Source organism: Staurois parvus, unplaced genomic scaffold (genome assembly GCF_062004578.1).
Source record: "Staurois parvus isolate SC_StPar_1 unplaced genomic scaffold, SC_StPar_1.0 ptg000362l, whole genome shotgun sequence".
Lineage (NCBI taxonomy): Eukaryota > Metazoa > Chordata > Amphibia > Anura > Ranidae > Staurois > Staurois parvus.
The window spans coordinates 5,027,469-5,043,056 of record NW_028318158.1 but is presented as its reverse complement, the minus strand read 5'-3'; the positions used below and the strand labels follow the sequence as shown (position 1 = coordinate 5,043,056).

General features: G+C 43.5%; 1 protein-coding gene across 1 annotated transcript in view; it reads left to right on the top strand.

Annotated features, from left to right (window-relative positions):
• The window catches only part of HHIPL2 (HHIP like 2), a 150,205-nt gene that overhangs the window by 95,522 nt on the left and 39,095 nt on the right, over positions 1–15,588 (top strand). Inside the window, exons 3-5 of the mRNA XM_089685041.1 lie at positions 4,811–4,954; positions 6,460–6,791; positions 10,035–10,161. Coding sequence (XP_089541167.1) covers positions 4,811–4,954; positions 6,460–6,791; positions 10,035–10,161 — 603 coding nt within the window. The remainder of the gene's footprint in view (positions 1–4,810; positions 4,955–6,459; positions 6,792–10,034; positions 10,162–15,588) is intronic.

Genomic DNA, 15,588 nt, shown 5'->3' with positions numbered 1-15,588 from the left:
TCAACAGATGGTGCTAGTTTGTCATCATCTTGAGTTCTCTCAAACACTTTGTGGCCTAGCTGATCTGAATCTTCAGCTGAGCCTGTATCTTCCAGGAACCTCTGGATGTTCTGGGGATGTGTTGGGTTAGATAGTTTCTCTTTAATCTTCATGCTGTTGTTACATGGGCAAAGGCATGATGTGCGACCGTTCTGCAGCAGATTTGTTCTGTAGACATTCACCTTTGTGGGTTTGTGAAGTCCGTCCAGACATACATTTCCAACGATAACCCATCCAAGATCAAGACGTTGAGCAAATGGTGCATTGTGCGGCCCATTGTATTGTTCTCTGACCTTGTGCACTCTCAGTATGTCTCTTCCTAGTAGAAGGACGATTGCAGCATCTGGGTTGAGTGTTGGGATCTTGTCTGCTATTCGCACGAGATGAGGGTAGTGACGTGCCACTTCAGGTGTGGGAATCTCTGACCTGTCATCTGGTATCATGTCACATTCTATGAGGGTAGGAAGAGTCAGCTGCGTCTTTCCATCTAATGACTCGATGGTGTAGTTGTTTGCTCTTCTCCCTGATGTCTCTATAACTCCAGAACATGTCTTCAAGGTGTATGGAGTTGAACTTCCTTTGTCACCGAAGAGGTCGAAGAACTCTGTCTTTGCTAGAGACCTGTTGCTTTGTTCGTCTAGGACTGTATACATCTTCACTGCCTTTTCTCTGAGACCGTTGGGATACACTTTGACTAAGCATATCTTGGAGCATGATCTAGAGAGTCCTGGTTCTGTACAGATCTCAGTACACTTTGAAGTTATTGCTGGTGTTGCACTTTCTTTTTGCTCCCCACCATGATCTTCTTGAGTTGCTGGAACTTCTGATCTCCATGGTGGTGGTCCTGGGTGCAGTGCTGACAGATGTCGGTCATTGTTGCATTCTGTGCACCGTATTTCTCTCTTACAGTCTTTTGCAAGATGTTGCATTGAGGCGCAGCATCTGAAACAAATGTGATTGTCTTTAAGGTAAGCCTTGCGCTCCTCTAATGTCTTACTTCTGAAACTGCGACATTTTCTTAGTGGATGAGGCTTGTTGTGTATTAGGCACTGTTTGTCTGGATCCTCAACTTCCTTGCTTGTGTTGTCTTCCTGATTGGCTGCAGCCTCAGCCGGGACTTCTGTCTTCCGCACAGACACTGTTGCTCTGCGTTCTTTGTAGTATACTGGCGGCTGCTTCTCTGTCCTTGGGGAGCTTGCAACTCTCTTGTTCAGGAAGGCGAAGCTTGGGTCATTGCGTGTCTTAGCTTGGTCTACAACGAATTCAGCGAGGAAGACAAACGGTGGAAATGCAACTCGATAGTCTTTCTTGTATCTGGATGCTTGAGAGACCCACCTTTCTTGCAGGTTGAAAGGGAGCTTCTCGATTATGGGCTCTACTCCACGTGCTGTGTCTAAGTATAAGAGACCTGGCAGAGTTCCACTAGTCTTTGCTGCTTCTATCTCTAGGAGTAGGTCTCCAAGCTCTCTCAGCTTCTGATTGTCTTTGTTTGTCATTTTTGGGCAAGTTTCAATTTTCTTTAAAAGTGCTTCTTCTATTACTTCAGGTGACCCATAGCAGTCTTCCACTCTCTGCCAGACCATCGCATGTCCTGCTGTTGCATCATGGACATGCACTGACCTGATTCTTTTGGCCTGCTCTGAGGACTCTGGTCCTAGGTATTTGGCGAGTAGGTCGAGCTTCTCTCTGTCTGTCAGCTCTAAGTTTTGGGTGCTGCTTAGGAAGGATGACCTCCAGGCCCAGTAGTTTTCAGGACGATCGTCGAACTTCAAGAGACCAGTGCTCACCATCTCACAGCGCATCAGGTATTTCGACACGTCTGTAACCCTTGCTGTGTCAGGTGCGTTTGTTCTGGGTACAAACGCGGGACTACTGGCTGATAGTGACTGATGGGTTCGTTGAGGTATTTGACTAAGTCTATTTTGGTCAGATGGTTGCTCTCCTCTATTGTAGTCTAGATCTGGTTTTGCACGAGGAGAGGTTATATCGCCATCTACTTGGTTTCTTAGCGTGTTGGCGGTTTGGTATCTGAGCCCGTGATTGGTTGACTTATCACGTGGCGGTTCAGGTTCAGTCTTGTAGTGATGCGTAACATCAAAGCTGTCTGCTCCCAACTGGGTCCTTGATGGTTTCGGTGCATCACTAGGCTGTTTATCAGGGTACAGGGTTGCTTGTGATTGCATGTACTCACGGGTACGTTGGAATGTACTGAGAGGTGTTATCGGGGTTTCCAGTACATCGCTCTCTACAAACTGAATATCTGCAGCTCTCGCGAGAACTTCGGCTTCAGCTATGGCTGCTGCAGCTATTTTCTGTTGCTTAAGTATGTGTAAAGAGGCTTGTACTTCTGCCTTTCTCCTAAGCATTTCTGCTTCCCCTTCGGCTTGTCTCTTTTTTATTTCAGCTTCCCCTTCGGCTTGTCTCTTCTTCTGCTCTTCATCTAGGTAGCCTTGCTCTTTCATAAGCTCTGCTTCCTGTATGGCATAAGAGGCCATGGCGCATGCGGCCTCGGCCTTGGCTTGTGCCCTGGCGGTGATAGCGCTGACTGAAGACAAGTTTGTGACGCTAGAATGTCTGGAACTTGTATGCTTACTCCTGGCTGCCCCAGCACTGACTGACGATAGGTCTGTGACGTTTGAATGCCTGGAACTTGAACGCTTAGATCTGGAGGTTTCTGCTTTGGATGACGACAGATCCGATTTGTTATAAGTTCTCGGCGTGCTGCATTGTGACCTAGTTTCCAGCGTACTGTGCATATTTTCTTCCTGTTTGCACGAGATTTTAGGAAGGGTTAATTTAGTGATATCTTTCATATCTTTCATAAAGCGGAGTTAGTTTCACTTTGCTATGCCTTAGACTGGCTGTGCTGTGGGGATTTCACACACCTGCTGCTGTATTAACAGTTAAGAGTCTTTTCTGTGTTGTGGGGCTTGCTGTAGATTTTTCACATAATGTGCTCTGAAGTAACCGTGTAAGTCTTTTTACTGTCCTGCCTTCTCTGCAGTTATGAAAGAGTTACAGAGGGTAACAGGCAGTATAACCTTTGATGTCCACACAGTAAAGAGTCGATGATTGATAACCGATGATCTTTTACTGATAACATGTGATCATAGTACATGAAATGTGAATGAATGTAAATGCGCGTGAATAAATGGTAAAACTGAAATATAAACAGACATGAGTACATATCTAACTACCTAGCAATATGCACAACATTCCTCAGTATATAGGAGGGGTACTTACAGACTTTGGGGGTCTAATCAAGCCCATATATGAAGAGAGAACAGCATCCCACATCTACTTGCATAGTAGAATTTCTTCAGTCTGAAGAGATGAGGTCACTTCCTCCCACGTTAGCAGACAGGACGTCCCTAGCCTTAAAGGGGACAGACACTGCTGAATGCTAAAGAATGCCTTGTGTAATACAAGGCAGCACAACCTGACATAACTTTTAACCTCCAATTCCGCTTGCTAATTGATACAAAAGTTAAAGAAATGTCTGTGCTTCAGTCAGATTCTGAATAATTAGTGAATAATTATATCTTTGCATTTTAACCACTTGCCTACCGGGCACTTTCACCCCCTTCCTGGCCAGGCCTATTTTCAGCTTTCAGTGCTGTCGCATTTTGAATGACTATTGCGCAGTCATGCAACACTGTACGCATATGAAATTTGTGTCATTTTTTTGAGACATATAGAGCTTTCTTTTGGTGGTATTTAATCACCACTGGGTGTTTTATTTTTTGCTAAAAAAACAAAAAAAACATTTTTTTCTTAGTTTCTGTTATAAAATTTTGAAAACAGGTAATTTTTCTCCTTCACCGATGTGCGCTGATATGCAGCACTGATGGGCACTGATAGACTGCACTGATGGGTACTGATGAGGTGTCATTGATGAGGCTGCACTGATAGGCAACACTGATGGGCACTGATAGATTGCACTGATGGGCACTGACGAGGAGGCACTGATGAGACTGCACTGATGGGCACTAATAGGCGGCACTGATAGGCACTGAAAAGGCTCCACTGAAGGTCACTGATAGGTGACACTGACAGGCACTTATTGGAGGCACTGATGGACACTAACTGGCGGCACTGATGGACACTGACTGGCGGCACTGATGGACACCGACTCACAACACTGATGGACACTGTTGGGACTGCACTAATGGACAATGTTGGGGCTGGGGGTTGCACTGGACTGCCTCTGATTTTTAAGTGATCACAGAGTTTGCTGGATGCACACCCCAGGGGGAACGTGGGAGGACTGGTTCTGGAGGACATTACATAACGCCTTCTCAGAACTAGACGATCATGCTGCAGTTGTCAATAGGCTATACCCTGATCGTCAAGTGGTTAAGGAAGTGAGGAGTATGCAGCATACTCATGGCAACAAATATAATTATTTGGTGGGATCTGAGTGCTTACCAAAATCAAATAGATGTTTTTGACAGTTTTATAGAATTCCCTAGTGAAAATGGTTTAAGAAAACCAGGAGAAAATAAGTTTGCCTGCATTGCTGATTTAGTTGTACTGACAAGGAGCAAGGTACCAGGAGTTTTGAGTTTAGTCTAACTTTATAAATACTTCTTCTGGGTTGGGGCCTCAAAAGCACTGAAACTAGTGACATCCAAGTGAGTAGCATTTTTAAAAGAAGGTCAGCAATGGCAGTCCTTTGTTCCCTTTTAATTACCAGTTTGGAGAATGCAAGAATGCATAGCCTGTAGTCAGTCTTGACAATGTTGTCTTATGTCTACATTATCTCTTGCAGGTATCTTTTGGAGGTTGTGCAACCAGCCAGAAGCCACAATGGGGGTCAGTTGCTGTTTGGCGTAGATGGATATTTATATATATTCACTGGAGATGGAGGACAACTGGGTGATCCACATGGAGAATTTGGAAATGCACAGAACAAGTAAGTCACAGGATATTATGTAGGACATCTCTAAGACATCTAAACCATAGACAGGACCTTTTTTATTTCTGCTCAAGAGTATTTGTCTCATTGTCAGTAAATAAACTTAGTCTTGCTGAAACAGACTTTGGGGCTTATCAGGTCTTGGTTTAAAGGCCAACATGGATCTTGGCTATATGGGGATCCAGAACTGTCATTGGGGGCAGGAAGCTGTCAGTGCTTGGAACATAAACAGAGGTACCTCTTTAAGTTCCTAGCCACTAAACAGAGTTTTGAAATGTCCCTTGGCTCATCATGCTCAGATGCAGGTATGAGTGCCTTTAACTCATTTTCCCACAATCCCATGGGTTCCTGTAATCCCGTTTTTCCACAAGCCCCTCGACTCTTGGACACACCCTCAGAATATACTGTAAATTTCCCTGTTTCCCATCCTCTGCAGCTCAGAGACACTGCATCTGATGAGGCAGCAGTGGCTAGGCATGTGATTTACACCCAGGTATATGGTCCTCCACTGTTAGTTCCAGCATGTAGGCAGCTAGGTATGAGCCCAATAGCACACAGCTCTTGTAGAAGAAACAGCTACTGTTGAGAACACTGTTCCAATTGCTACGAAAGAACTGTACTTCAAGTGGAGTGACCCTAAACTTCAGTACTCTGGTGCAGCCCTAGGATTCTTCTAGCCTCTTGCCTGTGTTACCAGCACTGAGATCCCTCCAGCTGTTCACCTGTGTTATGAGACATACTCCCAGGCTTCACTGTGATAGATGCTGTTGCAGAGTCTAAACACAAATAACTGTTTATATATTGTACTGTTTACTGAAAGAGTGATCGTTATGTATTATCTGTGGCTACAGCTGCTTATAGAGACTGTGCTGTAGTGCCACATACTGTATACAGTATATTCAGTTGTAGAAACATTGGTACAATAAGCATCTCTTTGCAAAGCTTCATAATCTATTTAAAGACCCTTGTGCTTTTTTGACCCGTTTGCGTTTTTAATCTACACCTGTTTAGTAAAGTTCAGGTTAAAGCTACCCTCTGACACTTCATTCAACTCATTTACAAAGGTATAAGCTGCTTTTTGGGTCTCTATTAAAAGGAACTCAATGCTTTTCTATATATTTGTCCTCACCCTTCATGTACTGTGCATATGTGTGGTCCAGTTTGCCCAATATTTTGTGGACTGAGAACAGGGAAAGTTGGTCACATCCTAAGCAGATATGCTGAAATCTCTTCTTTTCTTGAGTTCCTTTCATGGGATTGAGTCATATAAGCTATGCTAAGACTTTCAACAAATTTGCAGGAAGGCAACCTGATCTAAAGGTGAATATGTCTCCTTCACATTCCATCTCACATAATATCTTACCTTCTTATCAGTTCCAGGTGCTTTTTCTTTTTATTTCCTCCATATATTTAGGAGTCCACTTTACACTTTATTACAAAATATATTAATATGCAATTTTTTACATTGCTGACATTCCTTCCATGCTTTGAATCTGCTGTAGGAGTGCCCTGCTGGGTAAGGTTCTCCGGATAGACGTCGATAGGGAACCTGCTCCTGGAAAACCTTATGGAATTCCAAAAGACAATCCATTTGTGTCTGAACGTGGCAGTGCTCCGGAGGTCTATGCCTATGGGTGTCGTAACATGTGGCGGTGCTCTATTGATCAAGGCGATCGGGTGACGGGGAAAGGAAGAGGGATGATATTTTGTGGGGATGTTGGCCAAAGCAGATATGAAGAAATTGACATCATCATCAAAGGTGGAAATTATGGATGGAGGGCCAAGGAGGGTCCTGAATGTTTTGATCTCATGTTGTGCTTCAATTCTTCTTTACGTAAGTCTCATCTTTTGTGTCCTGTCATTGGACCTGCATTCATTCTGCATTTTATGTCTTCTGAATATGTTTTGGATATAACAGATGGCATATAGCATTATCTCTTAAAAGGGTCAGTCCACCCAAAAGTGATATTTAATCATAGGTGAAGTCTGGTGGACTGAGTCAACTCCTGGATTCTTATATGTCTTGGAGACTCAAACAGTGAGACCACCCTGCATTAATTCCCGACTCTCTGCCTCTCCACAGTTTTGGATTATCGCATCTATCATTATGTTTCCAAGCTCCTTCTATTAAATTCACCATAATGTAAAATAAATACAGTCCAGAAGGGATGGTGGACACCCCTCATAATGGGTACAGCAGGCGTGCAGACCCAGGAACTCAGTACAGAGATTTCACCAACAGAGTTCCAATATAAGAGCAAAATACTGTACATTTTCCTGTGCCTGTTGAGGTTTATAGTGCTTTCCGGTCACACTAAGCCATTTCTAAAAAACAGAGATAATACGTGGAGCCACTAATTCTGTGAGCCCATAAGTAAGTACATCCCTTCCCCACAGTTCCTCTATGGCTTCAGGATATACCAGGTAAAACTTGTAAAATTAGAATATCGTGCAAAAGTTCATTTATTTCAGTAATACAACTTAAAAGGTGAAACTAATATATGAGATAGACTCATTACATGCAAAGCAAGATAGTTCAAGCCGTGATTTGTCATAAATGTGATGATTATGGCTTACAGCTCATGAAAACCCCAAATCCACAATCTCAGAAAATGAGAATATTGTGAAAAGGTGCAATATTCTAGGCTCAAAGTGTCCATCTCTAATCAGCTAATTAAGCCATAACAGCTGCAAAGGGTTCCTGAGCCTTTAAATGGTCTCTCAGTCTGGTTCAGTAGGAATCACAATCATGGGAAAGACTGCTGACCTGACAGTTGTGCAGAAAACCATCATTGACACCCTCCATAAGGAGCGAAAGCCTCAAAAGGTAATTGCAAAAGAGGTTGGGTGTTCCCAAAGTCCTGGATCAAAGCACATTAATAGAAAGTTATGTGGAAGGGAAAAGTGTGGAAGAAAAAGGTGCACAAGCAGCAGGGATGAACACAGCCTGGAGAGGTTTGTCAGGAAAAGGCCATTCAAAAGTGCTGGGGACTTTCACAAGGAGTGGACTGAGGCTGGAGTCAGTGCATCAAGAGCCACCACACACAGATGGATCCTGGACATGTTCTTCAAATGTCGTATTCCTCTTGTCAAGCCGCTCCTGAACAACAAACAACGTCAGCAGCGTCTTACCTGAGCTAAAGAAAAACAGACCTGGTCTGTTGCTCAGTGGTCCAAAGTCCTCTTTTCTGATGAGAGCAACTTTTGCATCTCATTTGGAAACCAAGGATCCAGAGTATGGAGGAAGACTGGAGAGGCACACACTGCAAGATGCTTGAAGTCCAGTGTGAAGTTTCCACCGTCTGTATTGATTTGGGTTGCCATGTCATCTGCTGGTGTTGATCCACTGTGCTTCATTAAGTCCAGGGTCAACGTAACCATCTACCAGGAGATTTTGGAGCACTTCATGCTTCCTTCCACAGACGAGCTTTATGGGGATGCTGACTTCATTTTCCATCAGGACTTGGCACCTGCCCACAGTGCCAAAAGCACCAAAACCTGGTTCAATGACCGTGGGATTATTGTGCTTGATTGGCCAGCAAACTCGCCTGACCTGAACCCCATAGAGAATCTGTGGGGCATTGCCAAGAGAAAGATGAGAGACATGGGACCGAACAATGCAGAAGAGCTGAAGGCCACTATTGAAGCATCCTGGTCTTCCATAACACTCCAGCAGTGCCACAGGCTGATAGCTTCCATACCACGCCGCATTGAGGCAGTAATTTCTGCAAAAGGGGCCCAAACCAAGTACTGAGTACATATGCATGCGTCTACTTTTCAGAGGTCCGATATTGTTCTATGTACAATCCTTGTTTTATTGATTGCATGTAATATTCTAATTTTCTGAGATTGTGGATTTGGGGTTTTCATGAGCTGTAAGCCATAATCATCACAATTATGACAAATCACGGCTTGAACTATCTTTCTTTGCATGTAATGAGTCTATCTCATGTATTAGTTTCACCTTTTAAGTTGCATTACTGAAATAAATGAACTTTTGCACGATATTCTAATTTTTCGAGTTTCACCTGTTCATGTGTTCGACTGAGTTCATTCAAGGTCTTGGGAGATCAAAGGGAACTAGCCAAGTACAGTACTTATTCTTTACCTTGTTCATGGCTGGACTTTTCCATGAGTTCTTCTATCTAACATAGCAAGGCCAGAAAGACTTTTAATTACAAAACATATTTTTTTAAAGCTGAATTTAAGTCACAAATCAAAGACACAAATGAATGAAGCTCCCTGTTTATTAATACATTATTATACTTATTTTTGCAAGCAGTGTAAGCACCTGAATATGACTTGGTATCAACTTCTTCCAGTCCCTGTACAGCAGGGGTGGTGAAGAAGAAGCAGCACAAAGTGCCAATCAATTGTGCTGCAAAGCTCATAGTAGGAAAGAAGAGAGTCTCAGAGAGGTGACGTCATGAGTCTGCTGCTTCTCCTTTTACTTGTTGCACTGGGGTTAAGCAAGTGTTACTGAACTACAGCTCAGGAAAATCAGGTCTCCTCTCTTGCAAGATAGGGATGTGCTGTGTGACAGCGCCCTGTACTGTAAATTTCAGAACTAGATGGACGAAAATACATATAATTTGGCAGGTAAAATAGCTCCCATGTGTGTATTTCATCTGTTATTTCATCTGGAGTTCAGCTTTAGGCCCCTTGAACACGTGGCTGTCTAGGTGTTTTCCATTTGGGAGGGATGGGTGCTGAAACTTTTCCCACTGCATACAGCCTGTCAAAGTCTATGGCAGGTTATGGCTGGATGGGGCTGAATGAGTGATACCTGTGTTTAGGGTCTTCTGAGTTTCAGATCTTCATCCCTGAACACCGTGGGAGAAAACACTGTTTTTAAATCGATAGATTAGTCTATTCTTCTGGTTCATCTATTTGCCTTATCAGAAAGTGGTACTAGTGTTTTTTTGTTTATAATATTGTTTAATAAATTACAGATCATGTTTAGATGATACATTTTTTGGTTTTTTTGTTGCTTAAGAAATTCATATTTTGTATATTTCTTATGTAACTCCTTTTTTCTGTGCATTCATGACTATTTTATTTGTTTTGTCTTTTATAGATGATATTCCACCAATTTTCTATTACGGTCACAGTGTTGGAAAGTCAGTGACTGGTGGGTATGTCTACCGGGGCTGTGATTCTCCAAATTTAAATGGCCTTTACATCTTCGGAGACTTCATGAATGGGTGAGAATTGAAGCAATATGGTCTTCGGATATCGCAGTTATATCTATGTCACCTATTCCAGGGAATCAAAGATTAAAACTTGGCTCAGTCAACACAATGGTTGTCTACACTGTAAAGCGGGGGTCTGCAACCAGTAGATCTTGGCCAGCTGACTGGTAGATCTCGGTCTGGGCTTGCTGACCTGCCATCCCAGAGCATCAGAGTGCAAAGCAGAGGGACTACTTGTAAAGTTGGAACTGTAGTAGGGAGCAAGAGCCACATAAAGTGATGCCTCCTCTGTAGTGGCGGCTCCTGTCCCATGCGGAGTGATACCAACTGCACTCCACCTCTTATCCAGCTAGTGGTCTCCAGAGTGGTGGCAGCACCTGGAAGGAATAGATTGTCAGGTCAGTGTGAAGCAATACACTGGGCATAATAACATAGGGCTGCTTTCACACTGATGTGCTATGGATTACCCACACCGTGGCTTTCCTGTGGGTTTGCTGCACTTAACCATAGACTTCTATTATATCCTGCGAGTTTGCTGCACCTTCTGAAAGCACACCTGCAGGAGTTTTGGTGTGCTTTCAGAAAGTGCACCACACCCGCAGGATATTATATGAGGTGAGGTCAAAATGTTTCAAGACTAGTTCACACCAACAGATGGCAGCGCGCATAGTCACAGGGAGTACTGAGCTTCATAAGTTAGTGTGCCAAAAGACATTATCCTGTGTACATCAGGAGCTGTGCAGCTGTTGCTATTCTGACCATGTGTGTTACCCGTCTGACCTTTCATCATGGACAGCAAGTTAGATCAAAGAGCAAACATGACGTTCTGTGTGAAACTGGGTAAATCTGCCACAGAGACGTTTGACATGATTCGGCAAGTTTACAGCGATGCTGCAATGAGTTGTTTAAGGAGTTCTGAGTGGCACATGCACTTCAAGAGCGGAAGAACATCACTAGAAGATGACTTGAGATCTTGAAGACCTTCACCAAGCTCAACCCCCTGAAAATGCCCTCTTCCCGAAGATGAAGATCCAGCTCAAAGGCCGTTTTGACAACATTGCGGAGATCCAGGGATTTGCCCAGCTATCTATGTGTGTTTGACAGGTGGTGAAGAGGCAATATGTTGCTTCCTCACCACCTGATTTAAACCCAGAATTTCCATGCAATGCACGCGATTGCGACATGGTAGTATGGCAATTAGAGGTTTAAATCAGATGTGAGGAAGTAACACTGTCTTTGACTTCTTCCATGTTGTTCAGATAGATCTCCACCTCTCTAAGATTGCCTACCCCTGCTGTAAAGGCAGTAAGTCCATCTGCACTGAACAGTAATATTTCAGTTTTGAGTGGTGTCTGGCAAGGTGAATCTCATGCTTACTTTTGTCTTTCAGGGAGGTAAGTTCTTATTTTCTCAAAGTAAACTTGTGCTTTGCACATGCCTTTGTGACATATCTGGTCTTTTCTTCTAGTACTTCTGAGTAACAGGAACATGTCAGTCATTTTCCATCCACCCACGAGGAAGCATTGGGTGCCTTAGCTGCCAATCACTATGCACCAATGCTGTCACTTGGGGAAGAGAAGAGGGTCCTAATCCCTGTGTAAGTTCTGACCAGAACAATTAGGAGCTTACACAAGGAAAAGATCTAAGTAGAAGCAACTCTAGAGGCTGCATTTAAATGAAATAGTTGATGTGCCCTGTACAGGAAAAACATGGAGTCACTTTAAAATTGTTATGGTTGTTTTGAAAGCAAGAACATTCAGTGAAGAAATTCCCTGCATCAACATCCTGTACAAGATTTGTAAATATTAGCAACGGCAATATCTATTTAGCACCCCTAGGTATATTATGTTATTTTGGCATACATTTATAATAACACCCAGAAAGATAATTTATCATACCCAAGAACAAGAGTAACTTATAGACTATACCAGGGGTCTGCAACCTTTAAGACATAAAGAGCCACTTGGACCCGTTTCCGAGAGGGAAAAAAAGACTGGGAGCCGCAAAACCATTGCAACATTTACAACAAATCCGACACTGCATATATTGCAAAAAGTGCTCTGGTCATGAAGGGGGTTTAAGGGCCCAGTAAGCAAAGGGTTAATCAGGGCCACAGTGTATTGTCATAATCACAATCATAGCCTTAGGTCAGTGGTGGGCAACCTTTTTTTTCAACTGAGCCAAATCTCGCCAAAACCACAATTGAAATTTATTTTGAGAGAAACATTTTTAAAACTGAAAATACATCCTCCATATAGTAATTCATCCCCCATATAGTAATTCATCCCCCATAGTAATTCATCCCCCATATAGTAATTCATCCCCCATAGTAATTCATCCCCCATAGTAATTCATCCCCCATATAGTAATTCATCCCCCATAGTAATTAATCCCCCATATAGTAATTCATCCCCCATATAGTAATTCATCCCCCATAGTAATTCATCCCCCATAGTAATTCATCCCCCATATAGTAATTCATCCCCCATAGTAATTCATCCCCCATATAGTAATTCATCCCCCATATAGTAATTCATCCCCCATAGTAATTCATCCCCCATATAGTAATTCATCCCCCATAGTAATTCATCCCCCCTATAGTAATTCATCCCCCATATAGTAATTCATCCCCCATATAGTAATTCATCCCCCATAGTAATTCATCCCCCATATAGTAATTCATCCCCCATAGTAATTCATCCCCCATATAGTAATTCATCCCCCATATAGTAATTCATCCCCCATATAGTAATTCACCCCCCATAGTAATTCATCCCCATATAGTAATTCATCCCCCATAGTAATTCATCCCCCATATAGTAATTCATCCCCCATATAGTAATTCATTCCCCTTAGTAATTCATGCCCCATAGTAATTCATGCCCCATATAGTAATTCATCCCCCATATAGTAATTCATGCCCCATATAGTAATTCATCCCCCATATAGTAATTCATCCCCCATAGTAATTCATCCCCCATATAGTAATTCATCCCCCCTATAGTAATTCATCCCCCATATAGTAATTCATCCCCCCCATAGTAATTCATCCCCCATAGTAATTCATCCCCCATAGTAATACATCCCCCCCATATAGTAATTCATCCCCCATAGTAATTCATCCCCCATATAGTAATTCATCCCCCATATAGTAATTCATCCCCCATAGTAATTAATCCCCCATATAGTAATTCATCCCCCCCATAGTAATTCATCCCCCATAGTAATTCATCCCCCATAGTAATACATCCCCCCATATAGTAATTCATCCCCCATAGTAATAAATCCCCCATATAGTAATTCATCCCCCATATAGTAATTCATCCCCCCTATAGTAATTCATCCCCCCTATAGTAATTCATTCCCCATACTGTGTCAATTCACTTACCTTTGCTCCGCGCGTTCCTCTCGCTGTGTTCCCGCGCCGTTCTGGTCTTTAGGGCGGACTGTGAGAGGAGAGGAGTTCGTCACGCTGCCCCGCCTACATCCTGACAGCCAATGTTTGCCAGCGGGCGCCCGGCACACAGAAGAGCTGCAATAAAAGAGCCGCGGCTTGCCGACCCTATTGCCTGTCACCTGGTGGGCAGTGTGCTCCGGAGCCGCAGGAAAGGTGAAAAAGAGCCGCATGCGGCTCCGGAGCCGCGGGTTGCCGACACCCGGACTATACAGTTAAACCTATACCTAACCTCTACAATAGGGGTGCTTAACCTGTTGCCTGTGGGCACATGTGGCCCTCGGAGCCCTCTATTGCAACCCTCGATCTCTAACCAGGGAAGTGCACTGCAGCTTCCCTGTCACATTCTGTTTTACACTTGGACAGGAGGGGCGGCATATACAGGAACTGATCCTCTCCATTTTCCTCCTGCAATCGCTGAAAGCCGGCGTCTCCTCCTCTACCTTCTACCAGCATTCAGCAGCTGCAGGAGGAAAATGTTCATTATGCTATTCAAAATAAAATATTCAAAATTGTGAACTATTTAATTTCACTGTGGCCTACGACCTCTTACCAAATCAGTTAAGTGGCCCTTGCTCTTCAAAAGATTGAGCACCCCTGCTCTACAACCTCCATGCTCACTCACCTTTCAGAGACTCTGAGCTCTGTCCATGTACAGTACTTGGTGGTGGGATAAAGCCACAGGGGTGGAACTAGTGTGTGGAAAGAGCTGCTGATTGCACCTCACTGCCTATGAGGGGCTCTGCCTGGACCCTGATCCTCCACAGAGCTGATGCTTTATCATCCAGTACCGTATTTTTCGGACTATAAGGCGCACATAAAATATCTATATTTGTACAAAAATCGGCAATGCGCCTTATATTCCGATGCGCCTTATGTATGAACAGTGTATGTTCACACTGTGCTGAAGAATCTGTCAAAATGTTTTATTATGACTTTGGTAAGCGACGAAGCCACTCCCCTTGCTTATTCGAAAACTACATTTCCTGATATGTACTGTGCTTCCAAATCCGGTAATTAAGGACCCCAAAATGGCACCTGTTAAGAGACATGCTTACGACGCGGATTTCAAACTCAAGGCCATCAGCCAAGCAGTACAACATGGGAATAGAGCAGCAGCGAAAAAATTCAACATTAATGAATCAATGGTACGGAAGTGGAGGAAACAAGAAGATGACCTGCGTCAAGTAAAGAAGACGAAGAAGAGTTTCCGAGGGAACAAGGCAAGATGGCCACAATTAGAGGACAAAATTGAGCAGTGGATTATTGAACATTGAACAGCAGGTAGAAGCGTCTCTACAGTCTCCATTCGACTTAAGGCAACAGCGATGGCACGAGATATGAAGATCAACGAATTTCAAGGAGGTCCTTCTTGGTGCTTCCGTTTTATGAAAAGGCGTCATCTCTCCATCCGCACAAGAACTACCACTTCGCAGCAACTGCCAAAGGATTATGAAGAAAGGATGGCCATCTTCCGCACTTACTGCAAGGACAAGATCATCGAAAAGAAGATCCAGTCAGACCACATCATATACACAAAAGAGTATGCTCACTTTTTCAATCATTCCTATTCTACGAACAAAATTCCTCGTCTTCGGTGTCGGAATTTAACAGTTGGGCGATAGCTGCATCAAGCAAGCCCGGATCCCTCTCGTCATCATCCGATTCAGTCTCATTGCTGTTGCTTGGCTGTTCATTGATGATTCCGGCCTTCGTGAAAGCTCGGACGACAGTTTGAAACCGATACCTTAGCCCAGGCATCGACGATCCATTGGCAGATAGTGGCATAACTAGCCCGGCGTTGCCTGCCTGTGTTGGTAAATGTGTGCTCACCTTCTGTCATCCATTGCTCCCATGCGGCTCGCAATTTAGCCTGACGCCACAAGGTTGGAGTCAAAAGCCAAGTGAAGAAAACCAATTCGGAGCTTGCCATCATTCCTGGAGGATTGACCAAAGAACTCCAACCACTAGATATTGGTGTCAAC